At 42.5% G+C, this 22,439-nt stretch overlaps 1 protein-coding gene across 2 annotated transcripts in view; it reads left to right on the forward strand.

Annotated features, from left to right (window-relative positions):
* UBE4B (ubiquitination factor E4B) overlaps nucleotides 1-22,439 on the forward strand; it is a 2,592,778-nt gene that overhangs the window by 2,045,292 nt on the left and 525,047 nt on the right. For both annotated transcript variants that reach the window (XM_044063145.1, XM_044063144.1), the window contains 2 exons: nucleotides 6,058-6,293; nucleotides 20,888-21,014. In XM_044063145.1, coding sequence (XP_043919080.1) covers nucleotides 6,058-6,293; nucleotides 20,888-21,014 — 363 coding nt within the window. The remainder of the gene's footprint in view (nucleotides 1-6,057; nucleotides 6,294-20,887; nucleotides 21,015-22,439) is intronic.

Here is a 22,439-nt window from a genome sequence, read left to right on the forward strand (position 1 = left end):
ATACTATAAAAACAGTCAATAAAAAGCTAGGCTCTCTATAGGATAAAATCCTTTCTCCTACCTTCAGCTCGAACCACAATAGCACACACTCATCTAATCACTTCTCTACTCTATGCGTCACCCATTTTTACTAACCTTTCAAAAAATAATCTCAACAAATTGGAAATGTCCTACAATAATATAGCTAGATTTGCAACTGGTAATCCTTTTAGAACCCATCACTGCCTTAATTTAAAACAGCTAGGTTGGCTTGAACTTCAAAATCTAATTACATTCCATCGGCTAACTATAGCCCATAACACTCTTTACAAACCTTCAAAAACACCTATTCTCTCGACACTAATCACCCCCTATAAAAACCTAGAATCCTTAAGGTCTTCTCAGAAATTTCTAGTACATACCACTAAAACATACAACAAAGCTGGCGACTCCCTCTTCTCTAATATAGTTGGGAAAGCCTGGAACCTCCTTCCAAACGAACTCTCCATACTTTCCTCATTATCCTCTTTCAAAAACAAATTGAAAGTATTCCTGAAAACACACTGGTTATGTCACTCCACTAAACCTGACTAGTCAAAAACAAATTGAAAGTATTCCTGAAAACACACTGGTTATGTCAATGCACTAAACCTGACTAGTCAAAAACAAATTGAAAGTATTCCTGAAAACACACTGGTTATGTCAATGCACTAAACCTGACTAGTCAAAGTGTCTCTATATACTCTACTCTGTCTAACCCATCTACTCATTAAGCAACTCTATTTTCCTTTTTAAACTATGTTGCATATGTCTCTTGACTACTCTGATTGTATTTACATCCCTTTATTATTCTTGTATCATGCACTGTACATTTTACTGTGGTAACCTGTTTATGCATGCTGTTAATACTTTATATTTGCTCATGTATCCTGATACTTTATTGTATTAATTTTATTGTCCTAACTTGGAGCTTAACTCCTCGGGCCTCTACTGAAAATGGACATGTATCCAGTTAGACTAGCCTGGTTAACAAATGTAAAATAGATAAATAATAATAAAATCATACTCTGAGGCTCTAAATAAAAACCTGCAAAAGCATCAGAGACCTTCAAAGCAGACACCCAAACAACCTGCACCTCCGGTCACAGACCAGACAACACATAAAACACAAAATAAGTGTGCCGCACAATCACAGCCCTTAAGGCGAAATAACCTTACACACTAGTAATATGTGACTCTATAGTCAGGCACACTGACATCCCACTCACTAGGCTGGACAAGCAGAAGGTTACTGTTAGCTGCCTGTCGGGAGCCAAAATCCGCCACATAACACAAGCACTCAGGTCACTCCAGAACAAGTACATATATGATTCTGTCATTGTTCATGTTGGTGTGAATGACCTGAGACATACCTCCCTGGACTACATGAAAAGAGACATGGAAGGACCCTGACCCTGAGTAGCACCCTGCCCTCACCAAGAGTGATACCTCAGTATAAAAAAAATGATGAATTTCAACAATTGGCTAAGCTTCTGGTGTCATTCAAAGGGGATCCAGTGTCTGTCAGCCTGGGACGACATGCTCGACAAGCCGCGTTGCTTCGCAAGAGACTGCTTGCACCTGTCACCCCTAGGCTTTCGAATACTGGCCAAGGCTCTTGCTGCCCCCATAGTGCCTTTTTTAGGCAAGGCTCAAAAGTCAAACCCTCCTCCGTAAACAGCACAATTAACAAAAAAAACGAGGGTTATGCTACTCAACGCCTGGAGTTTAAATCTCAAAATGCGCGAGCTCGAAGCACTCCTCAGTATGTCGACATCTGTGCAGTAACTGAAACCTGGTTCAAGGCTCCAGAGATCACCCCAACACTACCAGGCTACAACTCATACCACACCTTTCGGCCACAGAACACGGACCGAAACACAAAAGGAGGGGGTGTATCCATACTCATCAAGGATACCTACACCTCTAGGTTAGTGGTGCAGCATGATACCCCTGAGATCATCCATGTGCAACTAACATCGGGCAAATCTGCAATGCAAATTGTGGCCTGCTACAGATCACCCTCCATGACCCAGGACCACCACTCCACCTTTCTGGAGACAGTGGAAAACATGAAGGTCCTACCGAACATCCTGATATTGGGCGATTTCAATTACCCTACCATTATCTGGGAAAACTACTTGAGTACAAACTCCCAGGCCCAGCGCTTCCTGGAATTCATCAACTCAAATGCCCTGGATCAGCTGGTAAACTCCCCTACCAGAGGTGGAAACATATTGGACCTGGTCATCACCAACATGGGCGACAGGTGTTCCACACCGGAAGTCAACCCGTCACTGGTTAGATCAGATCATAAACTAACCACTCTGAATGTCCACACCCCACCACCACCCCCAACTAAGGAAACCACAGTAAAAAAACTTTTCTAAAGCAAACTTCACCTTACTTAAGACAGAGGCGGTAAGTTTCACAGCCCCCACGCTAAAGGATAATGCTGCCCAAGATGCAGAAACCTTTACAAATGCACTCTATGAGCACCTACAAAGATGCATGGATCATGCCATCCCTAGCAAAACCAAGACTCACTCCTCTAAGAGAAGGAAACCAGTCTGGTGGACCCCTCCCATAAACAGGCTATACAACAGAAGGAGGAAACTAGTTCAGAAAAAAAGCAAATCCCAAGAAGGAAAGACATCCCTGATCAGTATCAGTAAGAAACTAAGGTCCCTCATAAAACCATCCAAGGCTAACTTTGAAAGAAGAATAGCCAAGGATTCAAAAGATAACCACAAAGCCTTCTTTAGCTATGTTAAGAATCTAAGTGGCAACTCGCAGATATGCACTGAACTAGTGCAAAATAACACAAAATATACTGAACCTACTGATATTGGCAACATCCTGGCAGGTAGATTCAGTGCAAACTTCACCCCCTCTCACCCCAAATGGGACCACAACAATACCAGAAAAGTGTAGTGCCCCGGGAATCAGACACACAGGTGAAAACAGCCCTTTCAAAAACCAAAAACACAGCGTCAATGGAGCCAGATGGTGTCCCAGGCTGCGTCTTGCACGAACTACAGAACGAACTAACCCCCCACCTAAACACGCTGTTCAACCTCAACCTCTCCACAGGCTATGGGCCCATAAAATGGCGCACAGCAATGGTTATTCCGCTCCACAAAGGAGGGGCCACAACTGACCCTAGTAACTATAAGCCTGACTAGCCTAGTCTGCAAGGCTATGGAGCGCATCATCATGGAACTCATTAACAAAGACATTGGGACCCTCCAAACACTTGACCCGACCCAGTTCTGCTTTGTTAAGGGCAGATCATGCCTACTAAACCTGGCTGACTTCTTCCAGACAGTCACCAAGGCCATAGATGAGGGAAAGGTGGTTCACACAGCCTACCTTGACTTTGCCAAGGCTTTCGACACCATTCCCCACTCGGGTATTACAGAAAAACTCCCCAGCCTGAACATAAACCCCTACGTCACGAGATGGGTTGCCAACTGGCTTACAGACAGAACTCACACGGTAAGAATAGCGGGCTCCAGGTCCGACTCTAAACCAGTCACAAGTGGTGTCATGCAAGGCTCGGTACTGGGACCCCTATTGTTCGGCATATACTTCAGAAGTACAGGCAAACACAGGAGGACTATGGCTAACCAAGTTCGCCAATGACTGCAAACTGGGAGACATAATTGACTCTCTGGCTGACACGATCATCCTCCAAAAGGGCCTTACTGAGACGGACACCTGGTGTCAAAGTCATGGCCTCAAGCTAAATGCCAAAAAATGCATAGTCATCCCATTTGGGAAAAAAAAAACACCCATGAATTACCACATAGGTGGCAGCCCCCTTAATACAGAAGAGGTAATAAGAGATCTGGGGACCCAGGTAGATAGTAATCTCTCCTTTGACAATCATATTGCCAAAGTAGTTAAGAAATCCTTCTATGTGGCCCATCTAATTACTAAAGGGTTCGCATCTAGAAATAAAGAGGTTATAGCGCCCCTCTACTCGTCACTCATCAGACCCATCATAGAGTACAATGCCCCATTTGGAATGTACCTCACAAGACACTTCCAACAGCTGGGAAGACGGCAAACGTACCTCACCAAGAGGATTACTGGTCTCAAACATATGTCCTATGCAGCTCGACTGAAAAAACTCCGGCTGTACTCTGTCATATCGCTTACTCAGAGGTGATCTCTGCCTGACTTACAAAAATTGATGGACGTGCTCCACCTAAAGAAATCCAAGTCAGTGTGAGCCATGCACTCTAGTGAGCTAAACCTCGCCACAATAATGAATAGAACATGCTGGAGTGCTAGATTCCTGTCACAGACACCCCATGCTTTGGAACAAAATTCCAGACTACATTAGGCAGAGCCTCTCACTAACACTCTTCAAGAGAAACCTTGATGAGTGGATGGGTAACACAACATACACCCCTGGGATCACTTCATTGGCTCTGCTTGACAGAGGATCAGTTAATTAATCATTGGGGCGGCGAAGGCCGACACTCTGGCTAGGCTTATAAATGCCCTCAGGCAGATAGCCTAGTACCTACCTATGTACCTATAAGGCATCAGACTCGATCTGAGGTACAGCAAGGAACTCATGAGTTGGATCCAAGAGGCTGTCTGCATCCGAGTCTGATCCAAGGTTGAATCCGATACCTCATTTGTTGAGGAAAAATAAAAATGAATAGCACAGATGCATAGTTAAGTTGAGTACATAACTTTAGTTTATCATTGCTAACATAATAATAATAATAATAGTATCCTGTTTGTTAACGAGTAAGTCCACTGGGCATACAGTCCCTTTTCAGGGGTGACCCCAAGAGCAAAATGTGGTTAAATGACTTGCTTATGGTTGCACCGTAAGCAAATTAGGGCTGAGGAAATCAAACCCTGTAACATAGAAACTATGTCTCACAGCCTTAAATTTCTGCTGCAGTTTCCAGATTATCTGTGTAAGAGATACTGCTCACTTTGAGTCAAAAAGTAAATATGAGGATATCGCCCTGTTTATTTATACTTTGTTGACCTTGTTAGTTCCACTAGGCTAGTAGCCTCTTTTCAGGGGAGAACTGAGGTAGTATAATTATACTACTAGGGCAAATTTGGCCCGGGCATTGGGGAACTTTCCCTAGTCATTTCAGTGGGTGCCATGGGATCTTTTACATCCACGTGAGCTGCCACGAACTCAAGCAGATGGGGCCTCAGTTTAATGTCTCATCTGAAGGAAGGCAGACGCAGGAGTGCAGCTTTACATTGCTTACAATTGAATTCATACATTAGTATCTAAAGTTAAAGCACTAATAACAGTTATGGACACTGAGAAATGGAATTACTGGGATAAAATAAGTGGAAAGTATTACCTTGGATTAGTACTTAAACCACAGTTTAGATGGTACCGCAAATGTTTTGTTTTTCACATTTTTGCATTGCAGTAATATAACCCAAGATGCATTATTGACTTTTGGTGCCACAGTTAACAGACTATTTTTCTTTTTATTATAGGTTTATGTTTTCCTCTCTACAAAATTTATGTTTATTTTCTGTAAATGTGTTTTACTGTTTCCTGATTGTATCATCTTGAGTTGCAATGATTGAGTAGGAGTGTAGAAGTTTAGGCCACCTGCTTTTGTAAGTAGAATAATACAAAACTAATGACAGTAGAGGTGGCACCTGAGCAAGGATAGCACAGGAAATGGACAAGGCAGACTTTGGAGATTAAATATTGTAAATTGAATTTGTGATTGTATGTGCTACCCTGAAGGCTTTGTGCAGTATTCCAGTTAATCATCCAGAAGGGAACAAACTGCACCTTTTGGCCTCAACAGTACATCCTAAGTACATCGTGGGGGTAGAGTTTGCTTAAAGGTCTATTACTGTGATGGCACCATTAAAGATATTGATGTATGATAGCTAAACAAACCACGTTGTTTAAAAAGTTAAGTTTCCTAAATATGTACTTAAAAGTTGTGCTACATATTTCTAGGCCTTAATAATGGATTTTTTCTTCAGATTATGTAGCTTTTATTATTATTTTTCTTTCTCTCTTAGGTATGCGCCTCAGGTTCTGTATGAACCCTGCACTCAGGATATTGCAACGTTCCTTATTGTAATGTTATGTAATCAGAATTATATCCGAAATCCATACCTTATTGCCAAACTTGTTGAGGTCATGTTTGTAACAAACCCATCAGTTCAACCTCGAACTCAGAAGTTTTTTGAAATGATGGAAAATCATCCACTTTCTGTAAAGCTGCTAGTCCCTGCACTAATGAAGTTTTACACAGGTAACCACAGCTATGGGTTTTCTTTCATTTGTATTTAACGTGATGTCATTTATGTTGATTGTACAGAAACAGTATTACATGTTTGCATTTGGTAACTGTGTAAAGGAGCTAAATATAAAATGTGGGATGGATTGATCTTATTTAAGAGAGAACTTTTGAAGAGAGTAGTTGTAGTTGAGATATTTTTGCTTGCTTTTAAACTGCACCTTCTCAGTGGTACAGCAGATAAACACTCGCTTTTGGTGCAGAAGGCTGTAGGTTTATTTCCATACCAAGTAGAGCAATTGCTGACACTGTAGTGCAGCATAAGGGGGCGCTGTGCTCCTAAGTATGTTGTCCATCAAATTAAATGCTAAACTGAGGTGCCACCTACTTGAGTTGTTGGTAGCTCAGATGGATGTAAAAAAATCTGATGGCACCTATAGAAAAGAGTAAGGGGAGTTCCCCAATCCCCTTGCCAAAGTTTCCCTAGTAGTATAAATACCACCTCAAGTGTCCCCTGAAAGGATGCCACTAGCATAGTGGAACTAACCCAATCAACAAAGGATTAATAAGTAAAATAAAGCCCTTCAAGACTTGAATTTACAGAAGTTATGCTCCTCATTGCTCACAATAAAATACCCAAGTATTTGTTAAGGGGAGTAATTCACTGGTCATAGTCCCATGTTTATTTTGCTTGCTTACATTACAGGAAAGTGCACCTGTTCAGTGCCAAAACATCAAGACCTAAGCCTCATAAACTTCTGAAGTATCCATGTGGTTCATCACTTTATCATGACTATCACTGGCTTTACCTCTCCTTCCACAGACATCTGCTTAACATCCTCAAGTTATGTCAATGCCAATTACTTATCACAGTCAGAAATGAAGGCCTGCCTTTGCTGATATGTGATCAGGAGGAAGACATTATTTAGAAGACCAGTGTAGAGAAAGCAGGCATGAGGCAAACAGTTACAGAGTAAAGAAAATCAGTGTGTCCAGTCATATGATGCCTATTTTAATAGGAGGGATCACAAACAGCCTTTTCTTCACAGTCATTTCATCAGCAGTTAACACTCTTAGGAGCAAACTCCATGTGACTTTTTTACCCAGTCCTACATTATGTAATAGGATATTGGTAGTGCTGGTTGATGTTTTGATGCACATTTCCCAGAAGAAGGTATGAGTTTCTCTTCCCACCTTCAAAGATTTTTCTCCTGTGGTCAGTTCTCCCCAGAAGCAATTAATTTGTGTTTGTGGCAGGAGGAGGAGATTCACATTTGAGCATCTATGGCTTCCCAGATGCACTCCCATCCACTATTATGATTTTTAAGAACTTTCTGAGTGGTGCAAGTAGTTTAAACTTGTATGACAGTAAGTTACAGCAGGGAGATGGAGATGAGAATTACTTGAAGCAGGACTCAGACTGGCTCAGATGAGCAGATCCTTCTCTCCAGTTTTATAGACATTAACTCTGACTTCTGTAGCACATACTCCTCACTTGCACTGCTCTTGTTTGTCAGGTGACAACTACTATCTTCCTTTTGTATCTCATTTTTAAAGGGTGGTTAAGGCTCATTTGAGACACTTTAAGAGGAGGAATTTCTACTCAAGTTATATGCATCATTTGATCACTAATAGTACAGTTGAGTGATTATTCCAATACAATCTGAGTTGACAAATCCTTTTCCTGAACAAATCCTTTCCTTAGGAAACCCTCATTGGGAGGACTGTCAAGATGTCAGAAGGCCATCGGAGTAATCTAGGAATCTCTGTTTTTCTACCATGAAGTGCTTAAACTCCACTTACTCCATGTTGTAGAGAGAGAAAGCCCTGATTACTCTGCAGGACTTCAGTTAATGGCTCTGGTACCTGTAGGATTTAGCCAGTGAGGGTGGATTTAGAGGCCACTGCCAGCTATCCCATCCTAGAGGAAGAGAGGCAGCTGTGGCTCACCCCATGAATTTCACCTAACCAAGAGCACTAGTTGCTCACTTAGTGAAATTCTGCACTGGCTGAACCTGCAGTCCCATTAGTGTGTTTGTACTATATAGCTGAGGGTAAATTGGTAAGCTGAAGTGCACTTACCCTTGGGTAACAACAGTTGTGGGCTTGGAGGAGGCACCAAGGGTGGTAGTGTACCCAAGGGAAGAGCAGAACCCAGGACCATGAAGCTACTCACTCCCTACCACTCAACTCTTACTACAGAACAGAAGGCTGGTAGAGTTACCTGGGCAAGAACAAATAGGCTGTAGGGCTGTTGCCTAGCCCAGTTATACCCATTTGCTGGAACAAATGTGTCAAGTTTGGTGAAGGGAGAGGAGCCATTGGGCAAGGTCTGAAAGGGGGTGGGGAAGCAGGACAAAAAAAAGTCCTTGAATTCTTTTTGGAGCAGTGGAATGTAGTGTCTTCAGTTAACTGTCCGTTGGAGATTGTAGAGTCGTTCATCATCCCTCCTTTGCAGCCAGTCCAGTCTACAGTTTTTAAGGAAAGCTTCTTGCTTCCAGTACTTTGAACCTGAAAAGTGTATATTAACATTTGTAAAGACACACCATAATCAGTGAGAAATCCAGATTTAACTTTGAGAGATGAACATCGCAGCAGTAATATTAATGTATATCTTATTTTTCACTGGGTCTTCTATTGCAAAATACCCTAGCAGTACCTGAAAGTGGGCCTTTGTAAGTTGTGGTCTCAGACGTGACATCAGTCTTGTGCTGGCATTTCAGATTTCTACTATTGTCTCATGCCCTTCTGTTCTTCCCACTGCTTGGATATACAGCTGGATGCACATTTCATGTCAGCCCTTTTATAAATACATATTTTTTTTCTCATTCATGTAGAGATGTTGGGGAACATTGGACTGTATAAGTCACGGTATAGACTACAGATGTAGGATTAGCTTGCATGAATACGCAGTTCTCTGATACTTCTGTGAAACTGCTTTATGTATATATGTGTAATATATAGTGAAAAAGGCAGTTTCCAGGTAGAGCTAAGTCTGTGATACTGTCTTTCTGAGGAAAAAAAGGTGTTAATGAGTTTGGGAAGATTGACGGGGGCGGCAATATTTAATGTTTTATGTGTGCCTGTTTAATGGCTTATAAGTTGTATTGCATTGCGTTCCAAGTGACAGCATGGCTTCACTCCACTAACACTTGTATTTTCCTGCATGTGTGTGAGTGGGCAAGGGACGCAGTGGTAGAAAAGGGAAAGGCGTCATGGTAACAGAAAGGGTATTACACTTAAGTGAGAGTCAATTGTATTAAAGTGGACTACACTTGAAATTTCATTGAGTTTTAGTATATGAATACATTATCTGCAGAATAATTCTGTGAAGCTATTTTTAATGATAAAGACAGTATTGTAGTATAATTATTGAAAGATAAAGAATAGTCCACTTTAATGTAATTAAGGCTTTTCCACTTGTTATAACCACACTACCCCTTCTGTTACCACTTTCAGAGGGTTCAGAATGGTACAGCAGCAGTACACAGCTGTCAAACTAAGTTAATGCGTTAACATTCTAAGCAAAATGCAACACTACCAGGGTTTGTTTTGGAAAATGTACTGCATATTGTATATCTAAACGTCAGTCTTGTAAATTATTTTTATCTACTATATATACTTTACTAAATTATTTGTATGTTCATATGTTTTTATAACATATTGTTGTAAATATGTGCATTTTATTTGTCTAACTTGTAACTACTGTGGAGCTTTACTCTCCAGGCATCCTCTGATAAGGGGCATCTGTTTGCCCAGTCATACTATCCTGGTAACAAAATGCAACAAATAATGGTCCAGTGTTTTCTAGTATTGCCTAGAATTACTTTACATTTATTTTTATTTCTGTATCCGTTTTGCACTCCATCTGTTGGGTAGGGGGGGTCACTGTAACAACAGTGCATAATGTTTGGGTTTTTACCATTCATACTGGTGTTCTTTCTTGGCGAGAAATTCCATTAGCCTGTGCCTATGAGTGCCTCCAGTGGTCATGTGCTGGCTTTCCTTTGAAGCTTGATTGATTTGCAAGGCTGTCATGTAAAGTCAGCATTAGTAGGACCTTTCTTCAGTTCTTTTCATTGTTTTGAGTGTTTTATGAAAGTTAGTGACAGAGTAATTTTGTTTTTGTTGTGTTTCAGACTCACTGAAGTTGTGCTATTTTTATTTGGAGATAATTTATTTTACTTATTTATTTTACATTTGTTTACTGGGAAAGTCTGACTGGGTGGAAACCCATTTTCATTGGAGGCCTGGGGAGAAAAGCTTCACATGGAAAGAAATACATACAAAATAGGTACATAGGTAGGTACTAGGCTATCTGCCCGAAGGCATTTATAAACCTAGCCAGAATGTGTTGGCTTTCGCCGCCCCCTTAGATTAGTTCCCTGTGTCTCTGTCCAGCAGAGCCACTGAAGTGATCCCCGAGGTAAACTTTCTGATGTTCTTCGTCTTCCATTGCTGCAGTCCTGACTATTGGGGTATAGTCCGCGTCCAGTCGGCCCGAATACCAGAGTATAAGGCTGACGTCGGTCAGGGCGCATTAGACTGACGTCAGTACGTCAGGGTACTAATGCGCATGACCGACGTCATATCCTCAGTCTTTTTTGCCGCATGGTCCGATGCAGAAGCAGTTTTGCGAGTGCAGGTTGGCGTTCTGAAATATTTCCGAAACCGGAGTTTCAGACCGAAACAGAGTTGGCTAAGTACCCCGTTGGGGAACATTTTGGTTTTTTCTTGCCTCAGTATTTTACCGGATGTCAGAAAAAGTGAATAACTGTATTTCTTGTGGGAAACAGATACCTCATAGGGATTATCATACCTTGTGTATACCTTGTTTAGGGCCTGAGCACGACGTTGTTGGTTGCCGCTCTTGTGCTAGGTTTAACAAACGCACTATTAAGAGGAGGTTAGACTGTGCCAGGTTAGTGTTTGGGAAGCGTTGCAATTATAAAATGCCGTCGGATGCTCCGACGCCCGCTTCCTCCAAGAAGCGCAAGGATAAGACAGTGAAGCCTAGGGTTGATGAACCGGCAGTCCCGGACGTCGGTTCTTTAGACGGCTCAGTGGAGCCGGAGGTTTTGCCAGGAGGTTCCATGGAGTCCCAGGCTGAAACTATACTATTGCAGGATGTGCCCTCTCAGGAGGTAGGCCAGGCTGAGGGGGCTTCTCAGGTGACTGTTCTTCCCTCTCTTCCCAAGGTAGTTAGAGCCTCTCCTTCTGTTGCCAAAACTTCTTTAAGAGGTAGGCCTAGTTCAGCTTCAGTGGGGGCTTCTCCTAGCATTTCGGGTTCTGTACCTAAGAAACATATGCTTAAAATGGCAGAGGATTTGATTACTATGATTAGAGGTTCCATGCCCCCGCCTGATAAGAGGCCTAGGGTGGAACCGGAGTTTGATAGTTTTGAACAGTGTTCAGAGGCTTCAGAATCTTCTGTGGAAGACATGCAGGAGTATCCTACTTATTCTGATTCTGATGTGGATGATTCCACTCCTACAGCTTCTCCGCCTGAGGATTTCTCATTTTCAGAGACTCTGCATTCCATGAGGGAGCACTTTAAATGGGAAGGCCAGGATTACTCTGATTCCAGGAAAAGGCTTAGGGAATTCTTGTTTTTACCCCAGCATAGGCCTTTAGCTATTCCTCCTGTGTTGAATGTGGTGGAAGATGTTTTTGCAGAGGCTTCCCTGAACCCTGACTCTTTGCCTCCTGCTCCTGTTAAGCCTGATAGGTATTATAGGGTGCCCGAAGCTCATAAATATTTGTTTAAGAGTCCTAGGGCGGACCCAGAAACAATTTCTCAAGGGCCTAAAGGTGTTAAGGCTTCTGTGGTTAAAAATCCTGTTCCCACTGATAAAGAGGCAAGGGCTTTGGATAGGTGGGGAAAGAAAGTGTATACTTCTTCCACTCTAGCCATGAGAGCATTGAATTGTCAGTTTCACATGCTAAAATATCAGAATTATCTCCTTTCACAATTGAAATCTAAGGTGGATGCTTTGGCGGAAGGTATTGAGTGTAAAGAGTTGCTGGATTTGGTTCATGTGTCTGAACAAGTGGGTAAGCATTCTTTGCAATGTGGTTTTGATGCTGTACAGGCCTCCTCGAGGGTGGCTGCTACCAGTTCTGTTCTTCGCAGGCATGCCTGGTTGAAGGATCAGAATTTAGCTGAGCATGTTAAGACAAGGATTTTGGATGCTCCTTTACAGTCTGATGTGTTGTTTGGATCGCCTGTGGAAGCAGTTTTAAAGAAAATGGAGGACAAAGCTAAGTCTATGCAAACTGTTAAAGATTTTTGCAGGTGCAGCCACCAAAGTTTAGTAGAAATTGGCCTGCTAAGGGGTGGACATATCCTGCTTATGATTCCCAGTCTAGGGGTAGGTCTAGACGTGGTAGGGGCAGGGCTCAAGGTTCTTTTAGGCCTAGACAAGGGAGTTCACCTGCTCAGACTTCTGGTGAGGGCAGGGGTCAGTCCTTTCGTAAACAGACCCAATGACCTGTCTTTTCAGCTGCCAGCAGATTCCCGTCTGGCAGCTCCTTTGGGAGGAAGACTGTCTCTTTTCAAAGAAAATTGGGATTTAATTACTCAAGACAAATGGGTGCTGGATATCATTCACCACGGTTACAGATTTTATTTCCATACAATGCCCCTTTCAAAGGCATGCCAGACGTTCCTCCTCCACAAAGAAAAGAGGCTCACAAGCAAGTTTCTCAGTTACTTCAGATAGGGGCCATTCAGCCAGTCCCTGTATCAGAAAGGGGCCTAGGATTTTATTCTCGCCTGTTCCTTGTACCAAAGAAGGGGAACACGTGGAGACCAATTTTGGATTTATCTCTCCTCAACACGTTTTTGGACATTCCCAAGTTCAAGATGTTGACGTTACAACATCTTTTACCTCTGCTGGGCAAAGATCACTGGATGGTAACTTTAGATCTCAAGGAAGCTTACCTTCATGTGCCTATAAGGCTAAGTTGCAGGAAGTATCTGCGGTTTCGAGCTGGAAATTCTCATTATCAGTTCTCTGCATTGCCCTTTGGCTTATCTACTGCCCAGAGTATTCACAAAGGTTCTGGCTCCAGTGATAGCTTACTTCAGGCTTCAAGGAATTCAAATCTATCCTTACTTGGGCGACTGCCTGATTCTGGCTCAAGAAAAGGAAGACCTTCTACAGCATCTGGAATATGTTATAGCAGTGCTAAGATGCCTAGGGTATTCTGTGAACGAAATAAAGTCCAGTCTAGTACCCTCTCAGGACATGTGCTTTCTGGGTGTGAGACTGAATACAGCAGCCCAGATGGCCTTTTTAACCCCGGACAAACAAAAGAGTCTGTCACTTTACTTCCATCAACTATCTCATCAGTCCGTGCTGACTGCAAGGACAGTCCTTCAAGCATTAGGGTTCATGGCATCTTGTATTCTGGTGCTTCCCAATGCCAAACTGCATATGAGGAAGCTACAGTGGTATCTCAAAATGTATGGACACAGCACTGCCAGGATTTGGACACTGTCATTCAAATAATACCTTGCCTTCGAAAAGAATTCTTGTGGTGGGCTCAGGAATGTCACCTAAACAAGGGACTCTCTGTGACCCGGCCAGAGGCAAGTCAGATCTTAACGACAGATGCCTCGGACCTTGCTTGGGGAGCTCATCTAAATGGAAAGTGGATACAAGACAAGTGGCCTGCCAGACTACAGCATCTACATATCAACATGAAGGAGATGTTAGCAGTCCAGTTTGCATTAATGGCTTTCAAGGAGTTACTTCTTCCAGGGCAGGTGTTGATTCTAACAGACAACACAACTGTCATGTGGTACATCAACAAGCAAGGGGGAACACATTCTTATCCTCTATGCAGGCAAGCAATGATTTTATGGGAGACTGCGCTAAGCTTGCAACTAACTCTTCAGGCAAGGTTTCTGCCAGGAGCACAGAACTCCTTAGCAGATGTGTTAAGCAGACAAATCATGGATCCCCACGAGTGGAAACTGGATTTTCATGTATTTCAGAAACTGACAGTGTCATGGGGGACTCCAGACATAGATCTGTTCGCTTCTCCACTAAACCACCAGCTGCCAAAGTATTGCACAAAGGGGTTTCATCACACAGCTTGGAAAGTGGATGCTCTGTCTTTCAGTTGGAAAAACCTTCATGTGTATGCCTTTCCACCTCTGCCTCTTCTTCCAAAGGTGCTATTAAAGGTCAGACAAGACAGGCCAAGGATGATTTTGATAGCTCCAGATTGGCCTCGGCAACACTGGTACCCACTACTACGGAGTCTGGTACAGAAGCCTCCATGGCCTTTACCTCTGATTCCTCATCTGTTATCTCAGAAGGACGGTCATCTGCTCAATGTCAAGCTTCATTCTCTTCATCTAACAGCCTGGCATATTCTGTGTTGAAACACAACAGGTCTCAACTTCCTCAACAAGTTTTAAATGTGATTATGGAAGCTAGAAGACCTAGTACAAGGAGAGTGTACGCAGAAAAATGGAAGAGATTTTTATTTTGGAGTACAGCAAAGAATTTGGAGATTTCTGAGCCTAATTTGAGTGTGGCTCTTCAATATCTTACTGAGTTATTGGACAAAGGTTTGTCCTTCTCTTCCATTAAGATTCATGCTGCAGCAATTTCAGCTCACTATGATTGTGACCCACCTTTGTTTTCGCATCCTTTGTTCAAGCAGTTTCTTAGAGGGGCAAAGAATATAAGACCCCCACGGAGAGCTCCTACTCCTGCTTGGGATCTCAATTTTGTGTTGGAAAAACTTACTCTACAACCTTTTGAGCCTGCAGCTACTGCTGAATTGAAATATTTGTCATGGAAGACTGCTTTTCTGTTGGCTATTACTTCTGCAAGAAGGGTGTCTGAGTTGCAGGCCCTTATGGCAGTAGAGCCCTTTGATTTTCCATAAGGATAGGGTATCATTACGTACTAATCCTTCCTTTATGCCTAAGGTGGTTTCTAGTGTGGCTTTAAACCAAACTATTCATTTGCCTACGTTTTATGCAGATCCTCAAAATAAAGGGGAAAAGATTTTGCACACTTTAGATGTACACAGGCAATTGCGTTATTATTTAAGCAGAACTAAGGATTTTAGGCAGTCCCAGCAGTTGTTTGTTTCTTTTGCTTTGAGTTCACAGGGCAAGCCTGTGTCAAAACAAACTATTTCTAGGTGGATTGGCTTTTGCATTGCATTTTGTTATTCCCATCATGGCAAGGAGATTCCAGCTGGGATTAGGCCTCATTCCACTAGGGCTACTGCCACTTCAACTGCATTTCTAAGGGGGGTGGCAACTAAGGATATTTTGGAAGCAGCTACTTGGAGTTCAGTGCATACTTTCTCTAAGCATTATCACCTTCCTATCTACTCTAAGTCTAGGGCTGGTTTTGCCACAGCTGTTTTGCAAGGCATGTTGTCAGCTCCTACTTCTTTATGATTTGCCAGCCTCCCTTACCTCTGCTTTGGGATTCTACCCAATAGTCAGGACTGCAGCAATGGAAGGCGAAGAACATAGTACAGTTTTGTACCTACCATAAATGTAGATGTTCGAGGATTCCATTGCTGCAGTCCAATTTACCCTCCCTCCTTCCCTCTGTATTTAGGGGTGGTTGTGTAGGTGAGTTTACATGCTTATGTTTTTGTATATATTGTTGTATATATTGTACATGTTTTTGGTGCAGGTTTTTTGGGACTTGTCTTTTTAAGGTCTTCTGACATCTGGGGCAAGAAAAGACTGAGGATATGACGTCGGTCATGCGCATTAGTACCCTGACGTACTGACGTCAGTCTAATGCGCCCTGACCGACGTCAGCCTTATACTCTGGTATTCGGGCCGACTGGACGCGGACTATACCCCAATAGTCAGGACTGCAGCAATGGAATCCTCGAACATCTACATTTATGGTAGGTACAAAACTGTACTTTTCCCATCCACCCGTCAAGATTTCTTTTGAAGAGTGTTAGTGAGGAGCTCTGCCTAATGTAGATTGGGATCTTGTTCCAAAGCATGGGAAGTCTCTGGGACAGGAATATATCCCTCCAGCACGTCCTGTTTATTGTTGTGGTGAGGTTTAGATCCCTAGAGCTTGTGGCTCGCTGGGATAAGGTTTTCTTTAGGTGGAGCATGTCCATCAATTCTGGGTTGGACATGGCCTTGTATGTCAGGCAGAGATCACCTCTGAGTAGGTAGTATGCAACCAAGTACAGCTGTAATTTCTTCAGTCGAGCTGCATAGGACATCTGTTTGAGGCCAGTGTTCCTCTTGGTGAGGTACTTCTGTGGTCTTTCCAGCTGTTGTAGGTGTCTTGTAAGGTACATCCCAAATGGGGCATTGTACTCTATGATGGGTCTGATGAGTAGAGGGGCACAATGACCTCTTTTGATTTGGATACGAACCCTTTTGTGATTAGGTGGGCCACGTAGAAGGATTTTCTAACCACTTTGGCAATGTGGTTATCAAAGGTGAGATTACTATCTGCTTGGGTCCCCAGATCCCTTATTACGTCTTCCATATTTAGGGGATTACCGCCTATGTGGTAGTTTGTGGGTACTTTGTTTTTTGGATGACTATGCACTTTTTGGCATTTAGCTTGAGGCCATGATTTTGACACTAGGTATCCGTCTCAGTGAGACCCTTTTGGAGGATGTCTTTGTCAGCCGGAGAGTCAGTTACAGCCCCTAGTTTGCAGTCGTCTGTGAACTTGGTCAGCCATAGTCCTCCTGTGCTTGCCTGTACCTCTGAGAAGTATATGCTGAACTGGAGGGGTCCTAGGACTGAGCCCTGGGGAACTCCACTTGTAACCAATTTAGAGTCGGACCTAGCTCCCGCAACTCTCACCATGTGGGTTCTGTCCGTGAGCCAGTTGGCAACTCATCTTGTGATGTAGGGGTCTATGTTCAGGCTGGTGAGCTTGTCTATAATACCAGAATGGGGAATGGTGTCAAAGGCATTTGCGAGGTCTAGGTGGGCTGTGTGTACCACCTTTCCCTCATCTGTAGCCTTGATAACTGTCTCAAAGAAGTCCACCAGGTTTAGGAGGCATGATCTGCCCTTGACAAAGCCGAACTGGGTAGGGTCCAGTGTTTGGAGGTTCCCAATGTCTCTGTTAATGAGTTCCATGATGATGCGCTCCATAGCCTTGCAGATCAAGCTAGTCAGGCTTATAGGGCGAAAGTTCCCGGGGTCTGTTTTGGCTCCACCTTTGTGGAGCGGAATAACCGCTGCTGTGCGCCACTTTATGGGTACGTAGCCTGTGGAGAATACATCAAAAATCTGAGTTACAAAAATTTGTACATGTTCACTTGCACGTAGGTAATAAAAATCAAGGACAAAACATTTGTTGTTTATGCAGTGACAGAACCTTAACATAGTATGAAATTTAAACAAAAGATGTAAGACAGGTTGTGCCAACAAGTATATATGATCCTGCAGAATTGTAGCAGGAGCTGGACAGTTATAATGATGAGTATGCTCTAGGGTCTGTAGGAGCTTGGCATAAAAGATAAGCTTGACTGGGATCAGTAGGGTGAAGGAAAGATGATGAGAAATAGGTGCAAAAATTAGTTTTATGAGTAGAATAAGAGAAATAGTAGAAGGTCTCATTAGCCTGGACTATTACAAGAGCACTGCCATGACTTGGTTAAATTAATTTTGAGTCGTTGTTTGAACTGGTTAGGGTTAAGGGTGGGTTTAATAGTAGGGGGAAGTGCGTCCCCAAGCTTTTGCAACTTGAGGTGAATATAAAGCATCACCTGAAGTACTAGTGGATTTGGTAACTTGTAGCAGTGATTTAATTGATGAGCAAAGAGTACAGCTGTTGGAATAGGGGTGTATAATGTTTATAAGAGCAGGTATTTTCTCAGGCTGGTAGAATAGTTTATGAACCATGGTTAACTGAGTGTATATTAAGAGTTGTGGTAGCCCTAACCAGGAAAGATTTTTTTAAGGCATGATAGTGGTGTGTCCCATGTGTAGAGTCTGTAGGAAATTTTGCACTATCTGGTTAAGTGACTTGCTCAGGGCTGAAAGAGTCATACCCTGTACCACATGAAGAGGTGTTAGGGACGTCACTGTAACAGTCTTCTGTAACAGCATGTAATCTGGCCTTTTTTTTTTTTGGCAAGCTTTCTTTATTTATAAATTGTTTGCAGTGCAGTTCATTTTGCTACAGGAAATAGATGCCTGTGTCGCTACCTTTCTTTCAACTGACATCACAGTGTGTTAGAACAGTGAGGGCTGTATCTTTGCAGGAACAGGACAGCTCAGATGACATAAAGAGATAAATCCTATTTAAGCACAACCTTAACCAGTGGATGGCAAATCGGAAATGCACCTTGCTCTGGGCTCCCATGTCTCCAGTGGACAGAGGCACACAGTAATGCCCATACTAAAATATCCCCACACATAACCTGTAGAAATTTCCTAACTAACATACCACCTTCTAGTAAATGCCCATGATACATATGGACACAACTGGGATTGCACGGCTAGGATTATAAAGGCCCTGGTAGTTGTTAGCCTGGTGTATAACTATGAATTGTGAAGCAGTGGCTATGATTCACGTGACTAGAATTCAGTTACCAGCCCTGGTGCTTGATAGGGCTGGTAGAGGATGATAGGCAAGCTCATCCTGGGAGGAGGACTCATTAAAACAAGATGTATACAGCTGTAGTTCCTTGGAGGAAGGGGTAATGTTGCTCTCCTGCGGGAGGGCTTTTGCCTGACTAAGCCACCACCTGATGCTAGCCTTCATGAGTGAGTGTACAAGAGTGTACACTTGCAGAAGGAAGACATCATGTGTCCCTGAGATGATGTACATACCTTGCCCCCTCCAAGTTTAAGGGATGAGGCTAGGTCATACAAAATGTCTTTTCTACCAAGATTCCAGCAAAGTTCAAATAACACTATATGCTGCCTATACACAGTCTATTGAGATGGCATTCCGCATAGTACTATACTAGTGTAATTCGCTAGTGTAGAGAAATGCAGTGTCGTATTCCTTAATATTCCTTAATCTTGATTCTGCGCTCAACCCCTTCAGTTTTTCTAGCAGCATCCTTTGTGGGATCTAATAGAATGCCTTGCTGAAATCCAGCTAAACCACATCTACTACTACTTCCTTTTGAAGCCATGTGAGTTATTGTCCCCTAGGAAAGCAAGCAACCTTTCCCCTAAGGAGTTTCTCTGACTTTCCCTATCATTGCTATTAAGCTAATGGGCCTATAGTTTCCCTGGTGAAAATGTAGTTCTTGGGATCTGCTAGCACATATTCTTTAGCACATTGTAAGACAACACATCTTGTCCCTCTGCTTTGTCCTTTTTTAAAGAAGCCAATTTCCCCTCCACTGTATTTTGTTCTTGCCATTTTTCTGTGCCTGTCTGACTACCAGCATGGCATTCTTACCTTGCACTTGGCAGAATTAATCTACTTAGTGAAAGAGTGTGAGGTAGATATGACCCCCCCCCCAAAGCAGCATGAATTCTTACATGCCTGTGCCATTTAATCGACATATGTTCACCAAGTTCATTGAAAAGCATATCTGCATCTTAGGGGCAAAGAAAGGCATGGTTTCAAGCTTGCAGGTACCCAACAGTACAGGAAACATTCCCATTTAGTGTTTGGAATGGTAGTTTCTTGCCTTGTCTTGTGGGATTCCTATTGTAAAGTCTCTGGTCCAGATGGGTTTTTGGTCAGGAAGCTGTAGTGGTTGAAACCGCTGGAAACCCTTCCACTTGTCACACACATTCTGTTAAGTAGAAGATGTTCTTCATTTGGGCAGAAAAATAGCTTTTACTCTAAATACAGGATGCTTGGAGCTTCTACTGACCTATCTCAGGCACCTTCATGATTTTTGTATCATTGCACAAGAGTAAGTGTGGATAAGCCATCAATTTCTGGCCATCTTGATTTGTGGAAGACAGAACTGTGACCCAGCACTAGCTGGTCAAGCACTTCACTAAAGAATTTCTGTATCCCCCCCCCCTTTTTTAAAGCATTTTTCACATCTTTGCTTCTTGAATTTCATTATTAGTAGGCTTACTCTGTCCCATATCAAGACTGATGGTTTTGCAGTTGATCTTTTAGAACATGCTTTTTGGTGGTCATACCCTTATGTTATAGGACCTTGAAACATCAAGCCGTTTTTGTAGGGAGCCATGTTTCATCTTTGATAAGGATCTGGCAGCCGATAGACCTAGCCCACAAGCATTCTGCTCATCTGTATATTTTCTTTCTAGGGGCTGACAAGCGGGGGGGGGGGGGGGGCTCTGCATGCCTTACATGCACAACACCAAGTCTGGTTCATGAATTCTTAATGGATTAGCTGTTCATCTCAGTCACTTCAGAGAAGGTAGAGGCTGGTAGTTGACAGTTAAATCCTCTTTGTGGAGTGTTAACTGCCTTAGCTTTTTCTGTCATGCTGCTTGCTGGCCATTATACAATGATGCTGTTCAATGCCAGTGTACCACAGGTGTGCTTCACTGCTGCAAGAAATTCTCTTGGAATTCTGTTTTTATTGTGTATTTTTATGTAACTAGAATTCTAAAATACTGTTCATATAATAAGTAACAAAAGTAGTTTAGTGGTTCTAGTACCATTTTTTTTCTCTTTTAGACGTTGAGCACACAGGAGCAACTAGTGAATTTTATGACAAGTTTACAATTCGGTACCACATCAGTGCAATTTTTAAAAGCCTATGGCAAAACATCACTCACCATGGCACATTCGTGGAAGAATTTAAGTAAGTAAAATGGCAAGCAGAATAAGACTGAATTTTATGAATTTGGGACTGTATGATACCTATAAGAACGTGATTTGTTTTGTGGATCATAATCCATGTTATTAGTCATGCTACACATAGCAGTTGTCAGTGGGAGAAGGAGAGTCCATGCAATTTCAAATGAGTTTATGATATAGTAGCAAAGATTGTGAGTGGAATGTGCATGCAGATATACTGTCACTCTCTTACTCAAATTATAACTCTGCCAATAGCTAGATAACCCAGGCAAAATCAGCAACGTAAATTACTGGTTACCCTTAATAAGCCAACCTTTCAGATTTTAATGTGTTAGCATATAGACCTGAGCAGTTACTGTTTGATAGATGGATCCAACGCGTTGGTCAGTACACTAGATTCAGTGCACAAAACTGTATGGCCTATTAGATTCTGCCCAGGAATCCGCAGCAGACCTCAGTTCCATAGCAAGTGTTAGGTGGTATGGTGTGTGTCAGCTTGCTGATTCTGGGAAAACAGTCCATCTTCTCTTCCTGGAAGTATTCCCCCCACCCCACCCCCACTCTTCTGGCTGAATGCCTTGAATTCACCTAGTTCTCACTCATGTCATGAGCCAGAGCCACCTCCTTCCCTTCACGAGTGGAGAGCCAGCAGTGGACACTGACTCCCATCTCCTCTCTGGACAACGCCTTTAGGTGCACCCAAGGTACTAGCTGAAAACTCAGGTCACCTGTGCTGTACTTAAGCTTTATCCTTCTGTAACACGGAGCTGGCCAATGCATATATCCTTAAACTCATAAATAAATAAATCACCTGACAAAGACATTTAAAACTGAATAAAGTTCTTTGCTTGAAATTAAGAAAATGGCTTCCATGATGGCTGCACACTAATTAACAGCTTAATTTCGTCTCTCCCAGTGTGAAAATGGAAACTGAGAAATAAGAGCCAGTGATATCGTCAGCCTAGTTAAAATTAAATTGCTGGCTATTACGTACACCGTCACGGGTACCAGCAAAGAAGAAACTGAGAAACTGATAGAGAATCAAGGTGAAGATAAAACACTGGCTGGGAAGAATCCTGTAGCTGTTAAGCAAAAACCAGTTCAGCTTTGGTACAAGAGATGGCTTTGAGTAATTTAGCGAGAAAAATATATGAAATGTACTCAGAGGTGATTAAAATAAATGAAATGTTGAAGGAATATGTCCACTCAAATAACAAAAGACTTATAAAAGTAGAAGAAATTTTAACTAACTATTCAGATGAATTGATAACACTGCAAAAATTAGAGGGTGAAATGAAGAAAAAGCTGAATGAGCATGAGGTTTCTTAGGTAGAGCGGTTTCAAAAATGTATAGTTAGAAGACAGCACGTGCAGAGAAAAATTAGGTTTTCTGTTATACCAGAGAAACTGGCAGGAACGTACTGTATTA

This window comes from Protopterus annectens, chromosome 2.part1 (genome assembly GCF_019279795.1).
Source record: "Protopterus annectens isolate FY-2018-M chromosome 2.part1, PAN1.0, whole genome shotgun sequence".
NCBI classification, from domain to species: domain Eukaryota; kingdom Metazoa; phylum Chordata; order Ceratodontiformes; family Protopteridae; genus Protopterus; species Protopterus annectens.